Raw genomic sequence first — 14,457 nt, forward strand, 5'->3', positions numbered from 1 at the left:
GAAAGAGAGCGTAATTGCATTAGAAGGATTTAACAGTTTCTGGGAATATGAGTGACAATATTGACGTTAAGCAGACACATTGTGGTTTTGGGGGCCTTGGCTGCATAATCTCCATCTTAACATGTCGCCTTTTTATCAGTGAAGAGCAACAAATCAAGCCTGAGGTATGAGCCCAAGAATGTAACCAGACTTTGGTTGGCCACAGAAAGCTGACTGGAGTGTAGTGTTTCTAGTTAACATCACACTTGAGCTTTGGCTCGCAATACTGAACCAGCTTGCCAACAAAAATCACATTCTTAGGTACAGTATTTGTGGGTAATGTAATATTTGATCTCCCACACAGGCAGTGTATCCATAACACACATATTTACGAATATAGTGTGACAAAACAAGAAAGCGAAAAGGATATTCAGGAGGAAAAGAGCGAAAACAACAAAGGTAGTGAGTGTTTAACAGCAGTGAGACGCGCGAGCCGTTCACCAGCACGTGACGCCAAGAAGGAGCCTGGACCCAGAGGCTGTCATGAGGAAACAGTTGCGAGTTTCCTGTTCTGCGTGACGACCTTGAACTGTCCAGAGAGCGAGGGGGAGGTCTGCGCTGTTGTGAATAGTTGAGTCGGGCTGGAGTGAGAAGAGAGCTGGACGGTGTTACTACCAGTCAAAGCATTGGTATCAGCGCCACTGCCAACAACAACACTAACACACAAGGCTGCAAAGTAGGCCAGATCAATGCTATATAGCTTCTTCTCCCATCCTTCCCTTGCTATCACTGTTTTCCAAAATCTGGCCATGTTGAATTTCGGAGGTGTACTTCTCATTTAAAGCCCTGTTCCTACCATACTAACGGAGCATTTGCGGTCGCGTTATTGCGGTTGTATGTGTAAAAATTGTTGTGCTGATTCCGATCTACTAACTTGTGCGCACAAGCATTTTGCATGTGGAAATGGGGTTAGACACCTGGCAGGAGGCAACTGTATTTTGAGTAGTGGCAATGGTAGGTCACTCCCATCAATTTACTAAACCAAAACACACACAATTGCGCATGTTATTCAACGGCCAGAGTAAGCACATCCTAACTTCTCACCCTGAGAAAGCCATGGCTGCTGTGTTATTTGTTCCAAGGCGCAACAGGCAGAGAGCATGAGAAATAACAGAGAGGGTGTTTCATTTGAGAATTACTCTCTTTTAAATGTCAGAGGATGAGATTAAAAGAAACTATAGATTGTCAAATCATATTTACTATTAACAATAATAATAATAATAATGATAATAATAACAACAACAACATTGATATTATTTTATCACTGCTTGATGAAATAAAAAACAACATGGAACGGTCTAGAGGAGCCCTACCATACCCACACTGACAAAACCTCTGGCAGCCCATCATCTCCCGGCCTCTAGCTCATTTCAGTGACCATTCCTCTAAAAACCCAAATGTTTTGTTTCTCTAGTCGGGGGAGGTTCTGCGGTGTGGGAAATCTTACAGTAAGTCTGTATCGGGGGAGGGGGTTGTCCGAGTCTACAGGAATCCCTCACATCTGGCATGTGGAATGCGTTCCTACTGGGTGACTGGGACCAGCACCCCCCCAACCCCCCGACCATTTTAAACCCAGAGCCAGATTCCACAGTGACTTGAAACCCCCCATATTAATACTGAGTGTGATGAAGCAGGGCCGTGAGTATGTTCATACACACCCACACAGCTCTTATTGAAGAGAGTTCACAAAGAGTTCATTTACTTCCTTTTCCACAGGAGACGAGCTTTAAGAGAGACTGCAAAACTGAACTGTACGTATATTAATTGAAGGAACTACGGAGTGGTTACTTCAGCTGTCAAAGACTTCGAGCAGAGTTTTACTCTGTGATCAAAACCTTGATCATGCAAAAAGCTGGCTCGCCAGACCAGATAAATCGTGCACTGCCATTCATTTTGTTAATTTCACTATGTCGTTTTTACTCTTTAAAAGCAGGCAAACCTTCAGGCATCAGAGGGGAGCTGAGGGGAAGGAGTGGGAGAGTGAATTGGGGGGGGGGGGGGGGGGGGGGGTACCATGCATCCGAGCTGCCTAAGGAGGAAGAGGAGGGAGGGCGAGTTCCTGGCATACCTGAGAGTCAGGTAACAAACACACAGACAAGGAGGGGAGGGTACGAGACGGACAGATGGAAGGAAAGACAAGGGGGGCTTCGGGTATTAACACACACAAATACGCGCACACACGCACGTGTACACGCCTCCCTATTTCTCCTCTCCAGTGTTGTGAAACCCAATTCTCAGCACATGCTGCCTACACATTTTCCTGGCTCGGAGATGGCGGCCGTTGTGTACATGTGGTGTGTGTCCACAGAGACAATCGTTCCCTTTTACCCAATATTGCTCTCACCCATAAACATGCCCATATAACCATGAATGCACTCACATACACGCACACATAAACGTAGGGCCAGAGAGATTTGCACGTACTTCAAACACACCTGACAAGCCCCACCAAGCCCCCCCAAACACACACACACATAAACACATTCCAAGAATTTTTCAGCAGCCAAAGTGAATGAAGAGAGAGAAAGAGAGCGGTGGGACAGATAGACAGATAAAGATGGAAATACTCGGTATGCTTTGACATTGATGGGATTAGCTTGGTTTACTCTAAAGCATTCCAGAGGCTCTTAAGATTATTGATCTGCTTCCTTCCTCTCTCTCTCTCCCTCTTTTTTTTTTACGCAATCTTTCCACCAGTTTCCTAGAAAGTTACGCATGACCAGGAGGCCAAGCTGCACGTTTGACAGCCAGAAGTAGGTAGAGGAGAGCCAGAAGGTGAATGTAAGCCAAAGGTTCTGGCAGGAGGGAAGTGAGACACAGTTCACAGCTGGACTAAATTGTAAGTTATAGTTTAACCCAGCCCGCTAAGGAAGCCTAGGCCTCGCATTCCTCCACATCTGGGACTCCAAGACTCGACATTTCGCAAGCGCATCTGGTCGTCTTCTCCAAAGGTTGTATGTGTGTGCATCTGCCTCGGCTCGTGTGTCCGCTTTGTATGCATGGGTCGTGCTCTCTTACCCACAAAGCCGTCCCGTCCGACCAGCTTCAAAGCCAGCTTGTCTGCCAGCACCGAGGAGTTGCCGTGGGCGATGTTGGCGAAGGGCCCGGCATGGACAAACACTGGCGTACCCTGCAACAATTAGAAGGGCACACAAACATGCAGGAGGAGTTGAGAAAACACTCTTACCCACAGCGACTCAGCCGACCAAGTACAAATAAAGCCTAAGCAGTCCTTTCACACTAACTCGCATTCTGGAGTTTCAACATCTTTAAGTCAAACGGCCAGGATAAATATTCAAGAGTGGATGCACTTTGGCTGGCAGTGTGTTTGTCTAAACACTAGGTACAAGTTAAGAAGTACCGAGTGGCATGCCAGCTGGACTGTGGGTCAGGCATCCTTCCCCTGCTGATTTGGATTACTTTCTACCGGCTGGACGTACACTATAAGATCTCTTCAAGTGCAAGTTCCTGTCAGTGGCACACAGCCAGGCCGGTGGAATTTGTTTCAGGTGAAAATTGCTACACAACACAATAAACTTTTGTACAAAAATGAACATAAACACAACAAAAAGACAGTACAAAGTGCAACAGTGCTCAGTATACACAAATCAAATAAGTGTGAAAGGTCCCATTACTGTTTAAAAAATGGCACTAGAAGAAAGTAAATGAAAAAGCAATGGTAAGAATTTCACCTTGATTTTCTAAAATTGTGTCCAATGGCATACTAATGGCTAAATTTGGTTTACGTCCTGATTTTGTCACAACAGATTTTGTCCAAAACAATTTTCAACAAATGGGGTGAAACGCTTATCTGGTTAAACTCGCTGTTGGCTTCCTAAGAGCAGACCTATCCTGAAAAGTTTGCTGTCAACAGTAGTGAATGGCAACCTTGGTTCTCAATTGACTCAAAGAAGTTGTGTAGCATGCATCCAGCTTAAACAAAGCAAGACGTCACAGAATATGGCTGCCAAAAGGAAAGGTCAACTCCTCAAGAGGACAATTCTTTCACTGCTCTCACGATAGACTTTAAGAGGGACACTGCAATGGGAAAAATGGGCAAGAAGAAAACGGGGGAAAGCTGAATTTACCCATTGTTAAACTGCATGAGAACACTTGAGACTGAGAGGAAGGAGGAAGGATGGGAAGTCCATGCATGATTTTCTAAGCTTTTGTTTATACACCTCTCCCTTGGCTTGCATAAACAGCCTCCCCTATGAGTAGTAAATCAGCCATTTAACAAGGCTCTGACAAACGCTGTCCATTGTCTATTTGTCTATGTAAACTAGTAGTTTAAAAGGCAACGACATCACAGCAAGATCTAACTGCAGGAAGAACACAAATGGAAAAGACATAGTTAAAGCGAGAGAGAAGGGGGGGATACATAGAAGAAGGAAAGAGAGAAGTAAAAGGAAAGAGGGAGAAAGAGACCCTTGGTGTATTGGCACCAAGACGACCAGTACAATCAAATGAAAAACATCCTTTCAGTACTGCTATCCTTTCAATACCATGTTCCTTTCTCCATTCCAATGGAAAGTCAACATACGTCATATATTAGGTGGATTTCCATGTGTGTTTGCAACTCCTGAACTTTTACTTGACCCAGTTCACATCTGTCACTGTTTCCGTGTCCCTACATGAGAAAAGTAAATCGAGCGGTCACCACAGGCTGATGAAAGAGGAAATGAATGACAAGGTGAGAGTGTCACCTCTTCATTCGGTGGATAAGAGGGGAGGAAGAGAGGATTATGAGGACTCTGGGGAGGGGGGACAGATAAAAAACAGGAAAATGGAGATCATTTCATTGTTTCCTCTTCTTGCGCATCCCTTCCTCATTTTATACCCCACACTACACCAGCTGTTGACCAATGCTAAACTGAACTAATTGTTTTTTAATTACGTGAGCGTTTTAGCAAAACAGCACAAAAATTAAAGCAAGTTAAAGCAAAGTTACAGCACAAAATGACCACAATATATCTGAAGGGGACTGATAGGGAAGATGATCAACTCACTGACTCAACAATTACATCACTAGGTGCTGAGATTTCTAGTTTTCAAAACTCCTTTTCCACTCACTCATACTCTGTTGTGGAACAAAAAATCCCCCCTGTGTGTTTGTGCAGCCCATCACTCATCAGCTACAGTCACATCTGTGGAAACAACAGAGCTGTCTTCACTGGCCCGTCATTACTACTGCCAAGCTGAAGACATTACTCATAGTGTACATGAGGACAAACATGCACGAATGTGCTGTGCCACACTCCGACAACTAGACCTGACTATCTCACAGACCTCCAGTCTTCTACGGTTGGCCACTGAGCAGCTTCACTGGAGGGGGTTGTACTCTAACTTGCTCCAGCACCTCAACAGCAGTAAGGGTTGGGACAGTGTTACTCTTTTCACTTTCCAGGCCTAGATTTTCAGGCAGTCCAGAGAGTCAAACCTGTGATCTTTGAGTCACATGCCTGACTGTCTATGCTATAGGTTACTGCCACTCCCCAGGCAGGATGCATGTGGCCAGGTCTGTGGATTTCCACGTAGACAGGATGCGTAGAAAACACACAGAATCATTGAGGCCTGCTTAACAGACACGTACACAGGGAGCGGGTTCGACAACTATCCCGTTTCCTCCTGTACTGCATCTCCTCCAGACCCTGTCCCATCTGAAACAACACATGAATGCATGCCCACACACACACACACACACACACACATCCTTCAATCATATACAAACTCACGTATGTGTGCTCGTATACACACACACAATCACAACCACAGAGGGCACAGGGGGTCCAGCTAGATGGAAAATTCTCATGGAGCCCTGAGGCCTGGTCGGTCCCGATACGAGTCTCCCGGCCAGAATCACAGGAAAACCACACAGGAAAAGGTTTCACAAAACAGGACCGCAATGTTTCCTCCCAAAACCTAGAAAGTAACCAAATCTCTGCTGCCTGCAACACTCCACTCCCTCTTCCCCCTTGAAAACACCCAATCTGGGTCAGTCTGTGTTTATTTCCCCCACCCATTGGCCATGTAATCAGCCCCCGTTCACTTCTAACAAAGAACAAGCAAATGAAAAATAGCCCTACAACAAATGTCAAGAAAAAAAAAAAGAAATCCTCTTTAATCTACAGCCAGAAGTAGAAGCCATCATCAGAAAGAACATGCTTCCAACTGCTAACATCACACACATCAGCTTGAATGATTCAAATGAATCCAACAGAAAAATAAATTAAAGTTGTGCGGTGAACTATGAACCCCTAAACCCAATCCAGTGTTTCAGACGCTTTAGCCTGGATGTACAGAGTCCCACACTCTGCCCTGACGACAGGCCAAGGACACAGTGACCAGATAAGTAATGTCGCATTACTGTTTCAAGATAGAAGTCTCCATTTCAAGGAGAGACAGTGAAGGAGACCACGGTTTCATAGCTCATTATTAAGCTTAAAGAAATACATTGAGCTTTTGGGAGACTTACCTGTTAGGTGAAGTGAACATAGACACCAAAATCATCCACCAAAATCATGCTTAACCTGTTTCCACAGGAAGTTAATAAAATAAATCTGCTAATAATCAGCTATACTGAGTTAAAGATATTTCATTTTTAATGTATGTATGTACTGGCCATACAATAAAAAAACAGTAACAACTTTTTATTACTAAAAGGTCAGTCTTCTTACTTTGGATAATGCTAGTCGCCTACCATGGATGATTTTGATGTCTTTGTTCTCATCACTTCACGTGTAAGTTGACCAACAGTCCAGTATTCCAAAAACTTGGCGTGTTCCTTTAAGTAGGCTCTTGCTCTACTAGAGCAAGGAAGACCAAGACCAGATGTGGAGTTTGTTATCAGTTTAATCAATCCATCAAACCTCAATCTCTACCTCCCCTCCATTCCTCCATCCATCACCTTGGGGGCTGGGCGTTTTCTACTAGCACAGGGCTAGCTTAGGGTCACATCTGTGTGTGTGTGTGTATGTGTGTGTGAGTGTGCATGTGTGCATGTACTGTATGTGTGCATGTGCGTCTACATGTGGATCCATCCTCGTGGTAATGCCTCAATAGCAAAATGAAAGCCAGATGTTGTGAGAGGCAGAGTTAAGGTATGGGCCGTCACACCCAGACTGAACAGATTCCTTAAGACAGTCGCTACAGCGTCTGAGCCCTCAGACGGCCCGAGAGCCTGAGAGCTCCACCTGTCCTCAGCATACTGCTAAACTGCTATTAAGATAAAGAGCCGTGGGAGGAAAAGGTCCATCGATCATCCTTTCTTAAAAGCTCTCCCTGGAGCATACTTTCTCTGGCTGCAGAGATAGGGTGAGGTCTAGTTCACATTTGGGTAAATGCAATTTCCCTTTGGACTGCTAACCTATTTGGCCTAGAAGATGTTCATCAGAATATACTTAGTTCAGCAGGAAAATGACAGGGATTGCAGGGATTTTAGTGTGCATTCTCTTCTATATCTGCAGTACCTTAGCAAAGTTTTGGCTATGTGAGAGGTAGTCATTCCACAGATCTTACAGCAGAGGGGAACACAGAAAAATGAAAAAAAAAATGTGACTGCCAACTGTAGTTGAGGACCTTTGTAATTACTTTCTTCAACAGTCCAGCTGTTCAGCTCAGGTTGGATCAGCAGCACTGTGTTCTGAACGGTTTAACGATTCATCCTACGCTGGATGGTAATTAACTTAGAGCACATTGGAATAATGTCACTGTGAGAGGACTAAGGCCAGTAGTGACTCACCTCAAGGGTCTGCATGAGTGTGGGCTTGATGGCATCTTTCATTAACACCGCCAGCGCTCCACTCACACCCTGAGAGAGGGGAGAAAGAAAGGCAGTAGTTGGTGGGGGCAAGAGCAGGTTATTAGTTCTGAGATGAGTCCAAAATTTTAAACTTTAATACCCACAGTAACTGTATTAATGAATCCTACAAGATAAAATGTCTAGACCATCTGCAGTTCTCCCTCCCTCATGTCTGACCATCACATAAGAGTAACTGTTAATGCTTCCTCCCCAAAATATGCCCTGTCAGCCATCTGGTCACACCCACACACATACATATACATACAGTCACACACCATATTCCCATCTGGGCCGGCTCAGAGGGGTGGTGATGTTTTCGCATCCTGACTAATCAGAAAGACTAATGTAACTTTATAGGGGATCCTCCTTTACGGTTCTGAAACAACACAGGCCGCAGTCATCTGTGGGAAACCAGAGCCAGCTGACCCTAAGGCTGGAGCTGGTGAGAGGTGCGAAAACTCTGCTTAACATCTATAATGGCAGGTTACACATAGATGAGGCGTGTTGATTTGGAGGTGGAAGTGGTACGTTAGCGTGTTTGGGACAAGTGGGACCTGGGAAGTTTCCAGCCTGCAAGCTAGAAGGATAATTGCAGGGAGGACAGTGTGGTCACCAGAGATTGAACGAGGGCAATGAGGAGTCACACAGCTTATGTTTCACTCCACACACACACACACGCATGCATACACACATACGTACACATGCAAACACACACCCATAAACAAACACACACAAAATCTGTCATACTCAACAACTGTGTTGTGTTTGCCTTCTCTTATTTCAATTGCATTTTTGTGTCCTTTATTGCACTGTGAAACTCCTTGTTTTGTTAAAAACAATAGATTTGAGTTAATATAATGTTGTGGCCGGTTCAACCTCTTATGACGATTCTCTCCCTAGGTTGGAAAAATCCCAGTTCCCACATTATGCACAGACTATGACAAAATGTTTAGTGGAAACCTCCTTCCAGGTAGGCTGAGATGCAGATATTCCCATGCATAACACACCTAACCTTCACATTTGGGAAAACATCTCAATTAAAAGCAAACATGTATCTAGAGAAAAGAGATCACAACTGGATAATCCTATTCCTCAATCTGCCTGAATGTTAACACTGCCAGCTACCATGAATGGAACAGCACAACTAGATTATCCAGACTGAGACGGACAAAAGATAGCTCAGCCTTCACATGAAATGGACTCAACATTTATCAAAAGGAGAATGCATGGTGAGATGTACTGATGATTATACCATAACCTCACTGTGAGACTGTCAGGGTTGAATCCCCACTCCCCCCCGCCCCGTCCCCAGAATGAAAAGACCACACAGAAACACACACCAGGTCCTCTGCGGTGACAGGCTGCCCCGAGCGGCTGGTCCCCACCACCATGCGTGCCAGTCTGTTCTTCATGTCCCCCAGGCCGTCCGCCAGAGCCAGGATGGCCATGATCTCGCTGGCCACCGCAATGTCGAACCCAGTCTGGAGTGAGGAAAAACAAAAATACTACACATTACATACCACCAGGGTCAGAAATTCAAAGTTTTTTTTCACTGGTCGCAGTGGCTGGTGGATTAAGTAGAGCCTCTGTACAGTCCTACTAAGAACAGGATTGTGGGAATCAATAAGAGGGTAACACTTTACAATAAGGGTACATTAATTAAGGGTTAGTTAATGCTTAATAAGCATTAACTAACCCTTAATTAACAGTTAACTAATGTGTCTGGTAATAATTTACTAATGGTGTTCATGTTAACTTAAATTTATACATTATTTAATAGTTTATAAATATGACTATTAAATAACGTATAAATAATACCTTAGTTAACATGAACACCATTAGTAAATGATTACCAGACACAATAGTTAACTGTTAATTAAGGGTTAGTTAATGCTTATTAAGCATTAACTAACCCTTAATTAATGTACCCTTATTGTAAAATGTTACCAATAAGATTTAATAAGTGATGACATTTATGTGCATGTGCTGTAACATATATGCACATAAGCGATGTATAAATGACCTCATGGCATTTATTTTCCAAACAAGGTTATCCAATAATAAGAGTATTGTTGTTACACTAGAAACATGCTATCAATTATATCACATTCTGTAAACCGAGAGAGGACAGATAAAGAGGGTGAGCATGTGTGAGTGAGTGAGTGAGTGAGTGAGTGAGTGAGTGAGAGAGAGAGAGAGAGAGAGAGAGAGAGAGAGAGAGAGAGCGAGAGAGAGCGAGAGAGAGAGCGAGAGAGAGAGCGAGAGAGAGAGAGAGAGAGAGAGAGAGCGTGTGATATTGTGATAGTGAGAGGTGATAACAGAAACCACTTGCGTTTACACAGAAACACGGGTCCATTGACGAGTAACACACCCTACAAACCCAAAACATTTGGATGGATGCTGATGTCCGGGTCCAACCCTTTTCCTTCAAAGCAGTGAATCATAAACGGCACATTCCTGAATACACAATGCATACACACACGTGGAACGTGGTACAGATGGGAGTCTCATTCCAAGAAGGCATGTGTTTCACGGACATGGCCTTGTTTTGGACGGATGACTTTGGAGAAACAATAGAGAGTGGGGTCTGTTTCTCTTGTTTTTGTTGTAACTTTCTGTGTTGATTTGCGTCAAAGAGAGAGAGAGAAGAGAGAAAGAGAAAGAGTGAGAGCCAGCACAGTGAAGAGTATGGAAAACCAAAGGAATTTCCAGTCCATGTAAAAAAAAAAAAAAAGAAACATAACACAAACCACACCAATCCACCAAGGAACACAACATTTCTATTCCCACTCCCAGTGACAATTCCCTGAGGGGCTATAGTGTATCTAGCACCGGGGCAAGGAGGAGGAGAGAGGAATGGAAGAGAAGCAGAATGGATGGAGGTAAATGTAAGCATATGCAGAACTAACTCAGAGGCTGTTCCAGGGGTGTGTGCGTCTCTTTGCGTGTGTGTGTGTGTGTGTGTGTGTGCGTGTAGGGGGGGGGGTCATTTTTCTCCCTCTTTAAACATTTGCTTTCACTTAGGCCCGCTCGCTTCCCATTGAGGTGAAGTGTTTATTTGCAGGATTTCATTTAGCTGTCATTACTACTGACATATGGGTGAAATACCGCCGGGCTTAATCGTGGACGGGGGAAGCGGGAATGGAGGGGAGTGGGACTGTGTGTGTGAGCATGAGAGAGTGAAAGAGTGAGTTAGTGTGTGTAAGCTAAAAACACAAGCATTTGATGCCACTTCAGCAACACACTGTATTATTGCAAAGGTTTTCACCCGTGTTAATAACATCAGAGGTGACCGTCAGTTTGATTTCAAGCTCAACAGGCTGTAAAGGCCTGGCAGGGAATAATTAATGGGCTGAGACAGGTAAAGTTCTGTTTTCCACCAGCTAAACCCACGTAATGAAATCACTGTGCAGCGACAACATCGTTTGCCATATGACTGAATTGTAAAATACTTGTAATGACCATTGGAATGTTAATACATTCTAAATGGTGGATGCCAAAGCAGTTTAGAGTGCCTTATATTTGGATTATCATAAAAATATACAAAGCCGATAGCTGAGAAAACAAAAAAATAAGAAATTACAGTAAGAAATGTGAAGGCACGGATGCTGCTGATATAAACTACATACCTCTCTCATCTGTCCTTTTTCAGTGCTTGCCTGTCCTACTGTGATCTTCCTCAAGAAACGGTCGTTGGTGTCAAGAACTGAAAAACAAGGAGGACATAACAATTCACTTCCATGACCAGCACCATTTCTCACAGCATCTCCAACTAGACTGGCATGAAAACAGCCAATTGATATCATAGGCCAGACAGACAAACAAATTATAGCATACCTGACCTCGTACCTCAAGGACACACACACACACACAGAGGATTGATGTATTTACAGTCTGACTCTGACAGGTTGTAAAAATCCACTTCCACACATGTTGTAAAACAGATACAGCAGCACATGTACAGGCCTGTGAGTGATTGTGACACACACACTCTCACACTCTCACACACACACACACACACACACACACACAGAACAATGTGCACAAAGCCAATAACTGACAACTGATCTTTATCTCTTGTTGTGAGTAGGTGTTGACACACTGGAAGTGCTTATGGTATGAGGATTTGCTACTTTGCAGTTTCATAACTCAGCAGTTGACCTATTCCCTGATAATCTTGGCTCGGAGTTGGTTATTCTGTGGCTGTGCTCCGATTACAATCCATCAGGAGCTCAGGAAACCACAGGGGTAAAACACTGTCCTGATGTTGGTTGGATGTAAAGAACAGAAAGGGAAAAACGTGGGTTGTTTCGCACTTAAATGAAAACAGACTGACTCTTAGAATATACATACATAAGACGCTCACATAAACTCACACACGCATGAGTGCACACACACACACACACACACACACGCAGAGTTAGGTGGTAAATCTGTTTTTAATCTCCAGGGTTCCTCTCTTAAATATGCCCTCCGGAGCCATTTGGGTAAATACCCCATCAGTCATAGCAACACCCTGGCTGGCTGTTCTCACTGACAACTTAAAAACAACAGTTTCCACTGGGGTACCCATCCCCACCCCACCACACCCACATTCATCAACCCCAAAGGGGCCGGACGGAGCAGGAGTCAATTCCCAATGACGAGAGTCTCAATGTCCTGTGATGCATTCAAATTTTAGAACTAATCAAGCAAATTCACTCTGTCAAAAGGAAAATACCTCTTAATTTAAGATTCCATGTGTTATTCCTATGGCATGACACAACCTGATTGGTAATTGATTCAAAATAAAAGGATAAACATCTGAGAACCACGAGTCTAATCTTTGAATAATGGCTGTCTCGGCAGCTCCACTGAGAAAAAAAATCAGAGGCCGACTTTGTAGACTCATGGGATGTTTGTCAAAAACATTTTCAGCCAAATGAGATTTGTGTGATAGTACTGCTATTAATTTTGAACAAGAATATGCATCCTTGTTTGCAGAGAATCATACTGGGTGCTCTGTATCAACTTTCCCCATTTCATTCTCAGTGGAACTGCACATCAGTACAAATGGAATCAAACATAAGATATGGAAACTATTTTAAAATGATGAATCTAGTTTTCGAGATCATCTCTCTCAAAACATATCTCACAAAATGATGCGTCTTAAACAGAAAAGATGTAAAGGGAATAGAAGAATGACAAGAAGCAGATATGAATCCTACTGAACATATCACAGACGGACAAACTCTCCTTCCTCGTTTTGGGCTATGGGAGATGCTAGTACATTTGAATACTGAAATTCAGTGGGATTACCCTTCAATATTAGTCAGCCAGCCTGGGTGTCGCAGATGGCAATCAGGGATGAGGGAGAGAGAGTACTTCCAGTGATTCCTTACCTCTCTGCCAGGTGACTTTGGAGGGGTCAAGGTCGAGGCGGACGAAGGCGTTGACCTCCTGCGGCGTGAGAGATCCGGGGTCTGTTTTACCGATGCCTAGCCGCTGGAAACAGAGAGAGAGAGATAAAGGAGAGAAAGACGGGACCAGTGGTTCCTGTGTAAGTGTTTTGGAGCGGTGAGGGTAAGAGGTCATTTTTGGCTTTGTCTGTCCCCATTTTGGTCCCAGTTATGGCACTACTGCAGCATGCAACACTAAAACTATTTTAGCACTTTATTGTGATAATTTAATAGTATTATTTTGATATTTTATTTGGATAAAAAGCACCATTTCCCAAACACTTGACCAGTATTTGCTTGTGCTTTTTGAAAAAAAAAAAAGAGCTAAATTATAATGTTTCCTTAACATTTCATTTTCTCCAGCAGCGGTGGTTCATTTCTTGCTGTGGTGTGCCACATTTGGACATACAATATCAAACAACCAGTTACAAGAAATGGCAACTAACTGACCACGCATGATACAGCCAATCAACTCTCAGTCAGGTTCAACAGGTTCACTGGGAGTGCGCTGTATATAAACACACACTCCTTATCTCTCACTCCATCCATTCAGACCAATAAATATTTTACAGTCCTGTGAACTTCTCAACTCAGAGCGTAAGTCAACTCAGTGTTTGTCTGTGCTGGTGTATGAGAGACTCCAACCTCTCCCTCCCATCTCCATAACATCTGTCGTTTTTTCATTTGTTATGACTTAACATCAGCCATTCTGTCTTCAGCACTTGATAAAATAGCCTTACTCAGTGTCATACAAACATATTAGCTTTATGAGGCATAAACAAAGACACAGAGACACGGACATGGGTGGAGAATGATTGTGGAGACAGAAGATTGTGGCAATGCTAGTGAAGAGGCCGTGGTCTGGAGACAGGCTCACTGAGGCCCCCTAGTGGACACTTCCAAAACAGGAAGCTCAACACAACATGCCTATGGGCGAGTGACTGCTGTTGACATCAGCGGCTCTGAGAGGCACTGCGGTGTTTACAGGCCACGCAGGTCGACTTACACGCAGCCTGGCGATCTGGATGGGTGAGAATCGCCTGACTCCATTCACTGAAGGAACCAGTCTGTTGTAAAGGGCCTGGGAGGGGTATGAAACAAAAACAGAGATTCATCATTACCAATTCCACGATTGTACCGAGAGTCACACTGTGATGTCATAGTTGTGAAACTGTAAAT

General features: G+C 43.8%; 1 protein-coding gene across 1 annotated transcript in view; it reads right to left on the reverse strand.

The window, feature by feature from the left end:
* mthfd1l (methylenetetrahydrofolate dehydrogenase (NADP+ dependent) 1 like) overlaps positions 1–14,457 on the reverse strand; it is a 47,628-nt gene that overhangs the window by 21,424 nt on the left and 11,747 nt on the right. Inside the window, exons 15-20 of the mRNA XM_071920308.2 lie at positions 14,285–14,359; positions 13,222–13,324; positions 11,470–11,546; positions 9,181–9,321; positions 7,781–7,849; positions 3,058–3,169 (exon numbers count right to left, since the gene is read on the reverse strand). Coding sequence (XP_071776409.2) covers positions 3,058–3,169; positions 7,781–7,849; positions 9,181–9,321; positions 11,470–11,546; positions 13,222–13,324; positions 14,285–14,359 — 577 coding nt within the window. The remainder of the gene's footprint in view (positions 1–3,057; positions 3,170–7,780; positions 7,850–9,180; positions 9,322–11,469; positions 11,547–13,221; positions 13,325–14,284; positions 14,360–14,457) is intronic.

The sequence above is a fragment of the Centroberyx gerrardi genome, chromosome 18, assembly GCF_048128805.1.
Source record: "Centroberyx gerrardi isolate f3 chromosome 18, fCenGer3.hap1.cur.20231027, whole genome shotgun sequence".
Classification (NCBI taxonomy): Eukaryota; Metazoa; Chordata; class Actinopteri; order Beryciformes; family Berycidae; genus Centroberyx; species Centroberyx gerrardi.